This window comes from Platalea leucorodia, assembly GCF_965183815.1.
Source record: "Platalea leucorodia genome assembly, chromosome: 8".
Taxonomy (NCBI): domain Eukaryota; kingdom Metazoa; phylum Chordata; class Aves; order Pelecaniformes; family Threskiornithidae; genus Platalea; species Platalea leucorodia.
In genome coordinates this window covers 27,924,315-27,936,542 of record NC_138830.1, presented here as the reverse complement: position 1 = coordinate 27,936,542, position 12,228 = coordinate 27,924,315, and the positions used below count along the sequence as shown (strand labels likewise).

Here is a 12,228-nt window from a genome sequence, read left to right as displayed (position 1 = left end):
TAACCACATCTGTCTAGCAACCCAGCCTTAGACTGTAGTGAAAACTGATTGCTAAGTTTGTTCTCTGAAATAGTTCAACAGCTTTACTGCCCCAGGTAGAAAGAAGAAAAAGTCATGTCAGATCTATGCAAGTTCATTCCTAATCCATTACTGTGCTGTTCCTTCTTTACCAAAATTCAATATGAGGTCCATGGATCAGTGCATACCTCCAAAGGTGGTTTAGAGACTTCTGTCTAAAACCATTTTGGGATAGCACTGGGTTCAATACTGCTATGTCTAATCCTAACCAGCCAGTAATTAGAGATTTGCATGACGACGTGCACCAAGCATAACATATATTTGTACAAATACATCTTTCATGCATAATTTCAGCATATAAAGTTATAAATTAAGAAATTAAGAATTTCATTGAAACCATACCCTCATTCATAAGGGAGCATTTCCTTATACTAGCTAATGATGGATTTAGAGCTGAAAACTCAGGCAAGTGCTAATACATCCTGTCTGTACAGGAGATGGTTCTGTCAAGCAGATACTTACATTCCTATAGTTAAAGAATGGCCAGTCCTTTAGGAGTAGCATTATAAAAAACACTAATTAGAAGAACTTCTAGAGTGAGTGCCTGAATTTAAGGATAACTCCAAGGAAAAACTAGACATATAAAGGCAGTTCTTCATTAAATCAGATTACAGAATAGATGATGTTGGAAGGGACCTCTGGAGGTCATCTAGTCCAACCCACTGCTCAAAGCAGGATCAGCTAGAGCAGGTTGCTCAATATTCCATCCATGAGGCCAAGCTTTCCATGACACTAACAGACACACTTTCTTGGTACTAAACTAAAGCCTTGCTATATGCACAAGCCTCTTTATTCCTAAATACCCAAACACACGGAGTTTGTTGATTAAACAGTAAATGAATTGTTTAACTAACATTATCTAACATTTATCTGAGTAACTCCAAGAAAAGCTGAAAGCAACAGGGTGGTTTTTCACCCTGCAGTCCTGCAACTGCTCTCACAACAGTCAGCATCCCAGTATGAAAGTATGCAATATGTAAGGGTGCTCTTCTGCTCAGCTCCATGCAGGATCAAGTATCAACATCATGGGTCATCTACGAATTTGTAATACTATGCATTTAAACAAAGAATTGATCAGGATACTTGTGAGCTATGCAAAACTATCCTGCCTAAGTTTTCTTTTTAAATCTCAAAACAAAAGGAACACATACTCAAATGTTTCAAACACTATCACAGATATGTGAATTCCTCTACTTACTTATCAGTACATCCATTTTAATTCTTCCAGTATTTGCCAGCCATTACTGCACGCAGAAATCTTCTTTATGGATACTTTTCTTATATTTAATGTAGACACTAGCCTACATAAAATCCTCTTCCTTAGCTGACAGACTTTGGGATGTAACAGAATCTTCCAGTTAATAAGATATCTTCTCATCTTATTAGTAGCTTACACAGTTATCAAAGCAGCAGTCATTTTTTGGCAAACTCTAAAAGAACACTGCCTAAAGGAATTTGATTATATCTAACAATAAATTGAAACATAAAATTTCATGAGTGTCCGTGTTGGTGTGTTCACGGCCCTAGAAACAAGTTAAAACCCCAACAAATTCTTACTAGTTTTCACTTCCACAGACAACCTAACAGGATGCTTCGCAGAACTCAAATTTCAAATGATGGAATGGATAAGAGCTCATTGGCTGTTCTACATGTCATTTAAAATGTGCTCCAAAGAAATTAAAAAATAAAAAAACCCCAACAGTTAAACAGAATCCCTAATAAATGATTTAGGGAAAAGTGAAAATTAACTATATAACGTTCTTTGAGGTGCACCTACCTAGATAGGCCTTTAGCTTTAGGAAGAAGTACACTACCACGTTACAGCTCCAAACAACTGACTTTACGCCTTAAGACTCTGGAGAACAATCAGCTGGAAGTTAGAAAATCATTTTTGGTAAGTGACAAGAATGATTTAGTGTTTTTGTTAAAGGTCTTGGATGGTTAGGTTTAAGATTTGATTAAAAAAAAACCTCTGTATTCATTTTGGAGCAAAGGAATAACTGAAGCTCTTAATGAGAAACTAGCTCTGAAGTGGATTAGACTTTTAATATTAAAGTCTCAGTAATTATTAGATAAGCAATAACTTGATTCAGCTAACATTTTTGACAAAATAGCACAGGTCAGAGCTTTAACAGGTAACCACAATTTAACATTGCCTTCTCTACGCTCTGCCATCCACCCAATGAAGGAAGAGGAAGAGAGGAAATATGTCACAGGCTTGAAAGGCCCAGTTGTTGACTGGATTACAAACCACTGAATGCCGTATTTTTCAGGGTGCCAGAAAGTGGTCCACAGACTTGCAAAACAGAGTTATCAGGAACTTATTCACATGTTCATTTCATTGAATGTTTTTCTTTTCCAATTCCATCTCTGTAAGCCAGAGGCTTTAGACTGTTTACTGCAGAATTCAGAAAGAGCTTAAGAGCGCTAACTTTTGCCTACAACAGAACGTAATCTACTCACTAATTTAGTAGCCTTAAAATGTAACAGATGTGCAGTTTGTGGGAAAGTGTATAAAGGAGGCCTCAAGGTACCACAGAGTGGGGAGGGAAAGAGAACTTAGCTTCTGAAGTTACATCAAAGAATGGAAAGATATCTGGGTGGTCCTGGTAACCACTTAAGTGAGAGTCTTTAGTTCCCCTTCACCTTAGGTGTTATTAAGTGGCAACGAATATGATGACAGTATGATTGTCAGCCTGGACTCCACAGTAAACAAGCGTTGTTCTACCCTCTATTATGAACGCCACCAGAAAGGGGCTTCAATTACAACTCAGAGGATTGGGAGCCAGCAGCACTACAGACTAACTGTTACTAAATGAACATTGTTTTGTTAAGTCAGAAGTCCTATCAAGATAACTTAGAAAAGAAAAATTTACATTTGAACTGAGGACTCAAATCATTTTCCTGAGATTTAGGAAGCAAGAGCAACTGACAAAAAGCTTTAAATACTGAACTTGGACTCTGAAGAGGTGCCTGACATGTTGATAGACACAAGAGCTACAGTATTTGTTCTTGTAAAACTGTCAAGTAAAGGAGCACACCAATAATTAGAATGAACTTCCTCATTCTCTGCTAGCACTTATGCGGGGTAGAAGGAAAAAAAAAACTAGAAAATTGAAGGACAGTACAAGTAGTAAACCATTTGTAGGCAAGGCTGACTTTTTGTTTTAAGTTGGCCTGCCACTGAAAGAACTTGGTATTATGGCACTGAAATACCTTTTCCCCCCCCCTGAACTTTAGAAATTTTATTTTCTGGGACTGCTACTAAAAAGTAACAGTTTCAAAAAGTAAAATTTCTGCAGTCTTGACAGAGGTGCCTGAGGCCAGCATTTCATGAGAATTTAAAGGAATAACTCTCATTCTGCAGAGAGGAAGAGATATAGAAGATCATTTTTTAAGAAACAAAATCCACATACAGGCTGGCTACATTTATATTCTTAATATCTAGGACCATGTTTGTGTACACATTTGTACAGTTCTTAACACTACTCGGTTCTTAAGTCCAGACACGGCAATTCTGCAAGCTTTCTTCAATCGACTTTTGTTTTTCTTAGCACCCTCTTCAGAACAAGTGGTCAAGAAGTGACCATAGGTCAGACTGAATTTCAAAGGGACAAAAAAAATTTCATTTAAGCTATAGATATATCTCCCTTTCTAAAGATGACATGACTAAGCAGTCAGCTCATGGACTCAGGCCACTGGCCTAGAAATGACAGTGATTCAGCCATTCCTCCACAGCATTTTCTTCCTGTTATGGAGATCTTCAAAGGACTTTGCATTTCTTTCCAATCAAGCAGCAGTCTAATATTTTAAAATAATAGGGATACTTCATACCTACTGGTAGTATTTGGCCCAATTTCAAACAAAAGATACTTCCTAGACTTGTTTCCAAACCTCTGAATCTGTCTAATATTTGAACATACTGCTTGCTTTTCCACTAAGTGACAGAAATCTGAAGGGGTTCTTTGGGTTTAAAGGGTCTCTTCTGAAAGCTTACTGGAGGAATACTTGGGGAAGAAGAGAGAAGCAAGAAATGAGTAAACAAGAAGTTGAACCACAGGACAAAGCAGCAGCAGCAGAATTCTAACAATCCCCATGCCATTACAGGAAAGAATCGACTTCCCTTGGGAGACTGCAATCTAACTCTGTGAAAAGAAAAACTGTTCTCCTCCTTAACTTTGCAGAGGAGACTTAAAACAAAGAATGCTAGCTTGCTTACTCCTATTGTTACTGAGAGAAAGGTTTGACTATGCAGATTGGAATTGCAAAGGTTCCAGTACTCTAATGACTTCAGCGGCCACTTCACGAATTAGAAGGCATGTCCAAAAAGCTAATGAATTCCCATCAGCTTCTTAGAGAGAACAAGAGGAGTTCTCTAATTCAAATGGTCTATAATCTATTTAAGTCTGCATGCAACACCTTGAGGAAATTCTAAAGCCTTCAGAAAGGCATGAGGGAGTAGACGATGCCACTTAAGTTTTAGCCAGTGAGAATCGTCTTTTCTCATAATAACTCAGCCAATTTACCTTCATCTGTATCTCTAGTCTGAAAAGCCTTGACATTAGATTTCCTGTATTTGAGGATAACTTGTACTGAACTGAGGACAAGCATCATAGTTTACCATTTAACATTTTCCAGACCCAGTCATTTATTTGCAGTTATAGGTTAACCATATAATTTACTTGGACAGCCAGAACACATTAACAGGAAAAAAAAACCCAAAAACAAACCAAAAACTTTTGGATTTTCATTATTGGGCACAGAACAAGTAACAGCAAAAAGCAGGATAACTGAAGGAACATGAAGTCCTACAAAATTTAAGAAAAAGCAGATTCTAGATTTGGAAGTTGGACATCTTCTGTTGCTTTTAAAATTGGAACCACAAGAATCAATGGTAGTCGCAAGAATCCCTTAGGGCCTGTTGCTTAAAAAAATTCCTTAAACTTTGCATCATCTTCAACAAATGTCCACTTCAATCTTTTCGTCTCATGTGAAGTCTTCTCTTCACCTGTTTATATTTGGTCAAAATGGAAGATAATTCAGCAGGTTTTGTAGAGGGGGTTTCCCCACAGCTAATCCCTAGAGAATTTAAAGGGCTAGCCTTGACACAAACTCAATCTGTAAATGAGAAGATATTCCCTGCAAATAAAATGCATTTTTTGACAAGCCAGAAGAAGCTTTCTCAAGCAGGACGGTTTGGGACCTAGTTGCCATTTAAGCAAAAGGATCATAGGTGGGTCCCACACTGCTAGCACAAGTAATGCAGCGCTCAATTTTTTCCTTCTCCATTGCTGCAAATTGTGGCTGAAAGAAAGCTGGAGGAGAAGAGGGGTGAAATGAAAGCTGTAGTGAGCAATCCAGTAGCTAAAGTTACCTGTTAAATTTGTACTAGTGGAATCAGGATCCAGAAAATGTTAACATCAGCTGAAGCAGTAATTCAGCAATAAAGTATGATCACTGGTTTTTAATCCTCTGAAGCAGGTGGAGAAGACAAGCAAATTATCTCAGATGGTTTTAATATTTTTGAATTATATTTTTAACATAACCTTACACATTTTCACTTGTGAACTCACCAGGCAATTGGCTGAACAGGATTAAGATAAAACCACTTTCATCCATCATTAATATCATCAATGTCAGAAATTAGATTTCATTCCTGAGCTGATGAAGTTTAATAAAAATCACCAAGACTACTTTAGAGAATTCTATGAAATTCTAAATTAAAAGCATTACTCAACAGCCTGTTCTGTAATAAATGAGTTTAACAGATATTTCACGTCTCTCTCAGTTACATTAAAGAAAGTATGCAGTCAACTATAATCAAAGTTAAAACAAAAAAGTGCCTGTGATCTAAGGATCATTATTCCAGACCTGTTGTGAATCAGTGAAAAGGAGAGTAGCAAAGGACATACCTTGGAACTGCTCCCAAAACAATCAAGTTGGCTTTTTGTTTGTTGTTTCCAATTACAGCATTTTTCATATCTCTGTAAATCCAGAAAGAAAAACAAACCCTGGTAAATTATGCTGAGGTACTGAGGGCTTAATCTATAGAATTTACTATTTCCATGAAGGCTTATCAAGTAGTCTTCCATATGTCCATGCTGCACCTACAGGACTGAGTCGTGCTTCAGGGCACAGTTTCCAAAGCCCACATATAAATACCCCAGAGCTCTGGGATTCCATTATGTCCCAGCTTACGCAAGTAAGCAAAAACCCAAACTATCTCACATGCACATCAGACATGAAGTAATCTCATTATTGAGGAAAACTAGATATACTGGTTCTTTGTGCCCATATATTCACTAGACTTCTAAAAGAAAAAACACTATTGGTTGGGAAATCAAATGTTGGTAATTTAAAGTATTAACTGAATATTCTACTGTGTGCAGGAAAAGACAAGCTTAAAAAAAAAAAGGAACAAGGAACTATCACCAGTCTCCAGAGACCAGGCTTTCACTCTCCTCTTCACCACAGGCTTCCTTTTGTGAATTTCAGCAGGACAGCTAAACATCTGTATGTCAAAATCCCAGAAATAAAGTGGAAACAAAAGAATTTTCCTGTCTGAGAGTTACTGCAAGATTAAATACATTAAAGGCATTCATACTATGGTAAAGGAGCAAGGGAAGCATTTTGGAAAGAGGACACTGGTTGCACACACTAAGAAGTCCTATGAAAATGTGTGGTTTGCAACCTTGTTGTTCAGAAAATTGCTACTATATCTTGAAAACCATCACCACCTTTTTAAGATTTTTTTTTTCTTCATATGAATATATTGAACATATATGAACATCCAGAGAATCTTAAAGAAAGCTAGCAACTTATGACCAGTTTCAGAAAATCAAGATGACACATTTCTAGGAAACTTTCTAGTTGTAGGGATCTTTATAAGAGCAGAGAAGAAACAGTCCAAATTCAAATAATTCTTTATCAACAAAAAACAAAAACTAGACTGATTATAGTGTTAGTAATTGCAAAATTGATAACCTAATCACTGGCTAACTATGCCCATAATTCATTCAAATAATTTGGGAGCTTTAGTGGTTGCTTTAAGTTAGCGTATTTTCTTTCTGTATCACACTTGCACCTGCTAACTGCAAATTTTAAGAGATTTAGAGTAGCCCTGTTCTTTAAGATTGACCCTGGCATGTGTCAACACTATATAGTCCTTACGTACGCACTGAATGTGCAAATTCCACTGCAATGAGCAGTTGTGCCAACTGTTAAACTCACTTCATTAAGAGTTACAAAAAACTTCTTAGCTAAGGCAGGCAATATCTGGACTGGCAAAAACAGAACCTTTATAAACCTCAATTAGTAGAAGGTAATTGCCTGTTCTTCCTGAAGTATTTTTCTCCATGTGACTCACTCTCCCGTTGCATGCAGTTACGCGGCCACAGAAGAGTGCTCTACGAATTTTAAGCAAATGGAGGCTAACTTCTCAAGTTTGGCTAGTGATCTTGGAGCTCCAACAAGGGAGCAGCATTAAAAGCAGCTGAACGCTGAACTGCAGTTTTGTGTATCTCTTAACCCAGGCAGAGTCCACTTGAATTGTCAAGGGAGCCATTACTTAACAGGAATCTGCCTACTGAGAATGCAGTTTTACACAGCTGAGTATCAGCACAAAATGGTGGACCTTTCTGTCGCACAAAATGTTGGACCTTTCTGTCGTATCTCCTGTAAGTTTGGTAACTTTACACCACAAGACAGGAGGTAGAGAAGAAAGAGCAAGATCAGAAGACAGGCTAAGCTGGAAGCTCAAGAAAATTTAAGGAATGGACTTGAAGATTTCACTAAACTCAGAAACAGTACTTCAATGGTTTCTATGCTGAACACTTGATATGAAAGTATCCCAGTCATTTTTAAAGGGTTTTAAAATACAAGAGTCAGTCCAAAACAGTGGCAGAAGCAATGATCGGATGTCTCAAAGGAATGGAAACTCTACCAACAGATGTGCTAGGTTCAGGTACTAAACTGCTCAGGCCACTCTAGGACTTCTAAAAAGGCTATCTCTCCCTGTTATCCTTAGGCACCAGCTCTCGGAAGTCATCAGAAAGGCTGCATCATATCATGTATCCGTGAAGGCATCTTGAGAAGCTAAAGAGAAGGCACTAGAAGCAGATTTTGGTGACATTTTAATGCTCTGCTCAGGTGATTTTACACATCATTTTGTGGTTTTTTTAAAAAAAAAAAAAAAACAAAAAAAACCAAAAAAACACCACACAAAAAACCACCACCAACAAACTTTCGTGACTCCTGCACCAACTCCACAAAAAAATAGCTTGCTAACCTGATAACCATTTAATAGGTATTAAGTACTGCCTATTAGAATTTGATCTAGAGACCCTTTCAGAAGTGGCAGGAATATGGCCAAGTTCCCTAACACTCACATTTAGAGGTTTAGTGAGGTCACAGTCCTCATCTGTAAATGATGCAGATAAGTTTCTCCATCCTACTTCATAAAGTTCCTCAGAAAGGTCACGGCAGATAGACAAGAAATATCACAAGCTTGAGATTTCTGACAAATCCAACACATGTACATTCGACTACTTCAACTTGCAAGCAAGTAAAATACCTTCAAATTGGTAAGGTGACCAAAAACTGTCAGACATAGGACTCAGCAAAGATCACCATATTTATGTGCATTATGCCTTGGCACTCCCAAGTTCCATGCCATGCTTATCTCTTCAAATTTGCCACTTACAGAAATGAACCTATTCAATACACAGGAAGCAGGTGGATATGGAAACCAAGAATATCCTTAAAATGCCATAATCCGATAATGAATAATAGTAGACTTTTTTTTCGTTTACTCTGAAAAATAATTATGTGATTCCACATTACATTTTATGGAGATTTTCCTGATCAGGAGGCTAATCTCCTTAAGAAGTAAAGTACCATGTACTGTCCTAGTCTACTGGGTCCTTGGTGAATCATGAACCTTGGAAAAACTGAGGGCAACTCCCTTAGTTGAAAACATCATCTCAACAAGTTTGAGCTTGACTGATTTCAGATCCACGACGACATGAGATTCATCCAAGGAGAAAAAGCAGTAAAGATCACTACCTTCTCCAAAAGGTAACAAAGAAACCTCTGAAATTTGTAGTCCAAAACTGGATAACCACTTTATTTCTGAATGTCATGCACACTGCTCCCATTTCCTACTGTGAAAAGGAGTCCTTGAAATGAAGAATAAGGAAACAGCAGCAAAAACACACTTACAAAGAGATGAGAACTTCAAAAGAACAACTAGTCTATGGTGATTCTAGGCCTAATCTGAGAGAAGACCATGATCCAGAAGAGGGAGATACACAGGCTTTCCCATAATCAGCTCCAAGCTCTCAGGTAGGTCATCAACCCTACTGCCAGGCAACAGCACAGCATGAGCAGCTTCAGAAAAAAAAAAAAAAAAGGCAAATCTTATATATGTACCTATAACATTCCAGCACTACTCAGTTTCTCATCCTCATAAAGGTAGCTTTCTATAGAGCCAAAAGATAAACCATGGAGCCTTCATATGACAGAGGTCTTAAGATGCATTTGAGGTTGGTTGGGTTTCTGAGTTGTTTCTTTTGTTTTATATCCTGTGTATTAAATCTTATAGTTTAGATTCAAACTGAATTCATTTAACAAAATAACCTAAATTACAATAATTTTAATGCATAGATTTAAAAACTGATACCTGATATTTATGCCTACATTTACTATAAAGCAATAAAGTAATTTATGTGAAAAAACTTTCAAGCAGGATAATATAGGCTGCCAACAATAAAATACAGCAAAGAGATCCTAACTAAGCACTTGGAAATATTGCTTCCTGAAGTGCTAAACCAGCTTTTTCCATTTATTGCTTCTTAAAGAAATAAAAATATAGTTTAATCAGTTCAACCCTGTGACCACTCAGTTTTAAGTTATGAAACTAACTAGAGACTGGAAAAGCAGAAAGACTTATTTTCTTCCTACCAACCCTAGAAAAGGAGAAAAAAAATATCAGGTGAGGTTTACCAGCTCTAATGATCTTTTGGAACATAGCAACCCAAAAGCAATCAGTTCAATTAATTAACTATAAATAAAATGCAATGCATGATAGTTTTGCAAGTGTATTAGCAGAGTATGAGTGTTTAAAATAAAATATTTTAGGAGTACATTGAACTCTCAAAAAAAAATCTAATTTCCAACTAAATGCAGGTCAACAAGGCTTACAAGAGGAACTAATCTGCCAATTGTGTATGAAGTTAATATGTTTTTTATTCTGATGCTTAATGTGCAAGTGTTTAAAGGCACCAGATATAGCCCACTCCAGATAAGCAAGAAGCAATATTAAATATAGCAATTTGTGAGTAAAATATGGCCTTTAAGTTTTAATGATTCTTAGCCAATAAAAATTAATATTATGAAATGTCTAAGTCCTGAGAAAATTAGCATTCTAGTCTGTCAATGTAAATTATTATTGTAGAAGCAACTTAAGGTGCTGAACTTTGTCCTAAGCAGAAATTATTGAAGTTCAACATCTTCATGAAGTTGATTCTAAGTTTGAGACTCTTCTCACAAAAACACCAGACATGTCCCGTATTTAGTGTGCAGTTCTCTGAACTGGTATGAGCTAACTTCCCAGCTGAGAAAGAACAGACCTCTGAAGCATTCCTAGCAAGCCCCAATACCTGCACCTCTTCTGCAAAAGAGATCATGAGAAAGCAACATGGATATATGGACTCCTCAGTGAGAATTTGCTTTTACCTACATTTTTAAATACAGTAGATCAAGCACAAACATAAGAAATTTTAAAATTCTGATAGGAAGCCCTGGAGCTTTCTTATGTCACCTTCTACCAAAGCAACACGAAAGATCTTGAAACAAGCTAGAGTGACTTGATGAGGAAGCAGCGATAGGAACTACACAGAAGAGGAGGAAATAAACAGCCTGCGTGATATTTTCTCATCTTATGTCTTTTGAAAATAGAGTAGGTAGCCATATTTAAGAGGTTCCTAGACAGAGAAGGATATCAAACATGAAATGAACAACCACAGAAGGAAAAAACAGTCCTAGACACTTCAAGTTAATGCTTTCACTTTTAATATGAAAGAGTTACAAGAGATTCTGAGACAATTATGCACACAGAGGAAGCATCCAAAGCAATGCATTGTCATACCAGAAGATTTATCTACCAGAGGCTGATCGAAATTACAAACAATAGAATGATGCAAACTGTCATTCTGAAAAGGTTTTCAAAAACTCAAAATGCAAATATCTCAAAAGCTGAGGTACTGGTAGGTGATACAAGGACATAGCTCAAATAAAAACTGTCTGCCCCAACTTCAGGAGTTTCTAAGTTTCAGTATCAGATAAGCAAATGGTACCTGGACTGGCTGGACTCGAGTCAGAAGCTAACTGTGGAGATAAAGTTTTGACAATTATGCTTTCTATAGCTTTTGCCTCCTCTTCCTTCTCCCTTCCTCCCACTCTCCCATTTTTATGGACAGATGCAAAACAATCAACAACAGGAATTAATGACAAATTTTGCATGTTAAAATATGCCCATCATTGTTTTGACATAATTAATTTCTAAGATGGACACTACTACAGCTTGAATCTGTTAATTACCCAACAAGTGAGTTGTTTTCTACCCCTTTAGCAGGGAGCATGTTTGTACTAGCATGATTACTGGTCCAACCAAGTCAATAAAATGTTAAAAACTCCAGCCAATGCAAGCAAACCACAGAAATCATAGATCAGCTCATTTTTAAGGTTAATCACCAGGCTGGGAAGAAAAGTTTCACGATTTCTAATCCCATTCAAAAAATATCAGTTGATGCAAAGAAAAAGATGATTTTACAGGAAAGAACAAAGTAGTACATAGAGACACTGTTACTCAACTTGTTTGAGTTTTAACACTTAGAAACTGTTACACAATTAGCATACGGTGCAAACTAAACAAACTCAACATTTAAACAAGGAAACCCTAAATCCATGGTTGTTCCCAATCTTAATTCTGTATTCTCAGACACCGCATAAAATCAAAGTGCCATAGAAAAATAGCATATGGCTATAATTACAGCAATGCGGAACAGTAGAATTTAACATACATAATGCTAAAAGTGATTGTTTAATCCAACTTCCCCATATCACAATACCACAGAAACAGCTTAAACTCCT

The 12,228-nt window shown here is 36.9% G+C and overlaps 1 protein-coding gene across 8 annotated transcripts in view; it reads right to left on the bottom strand.

Moving 5' to 3' along the window:
* ARMC8 (armadillo repeat containing 8) overlaps positions 1–12,228 on the bottom strand; it is a 77,796-nt gene that overhangs the window by 55,076 nt on the left and 10,492 nt on the right. For 5 of the 8 annotated variants that reach the window (XM_082320558.1, XM_082320559.1, XM_082320566.1 and 2 more), the window contains exon 3: positions 5,991–6,062. The exons of 2 other annotated variants lie outside the window; for them this stretch is intronic. In XM_082320558.1, coding sequence (XP_082176684.1) covers positions 5,991–6,062 — 72 coding nt within the window. Of the gene's footprint in view, positions 1–5,452; positions 5,546–5,990; positions 6,063–12,228 lie in introns of those variants that run through there. One more of the 8 variants, XM_082320564.1, reaches the window with a different exon arrangement.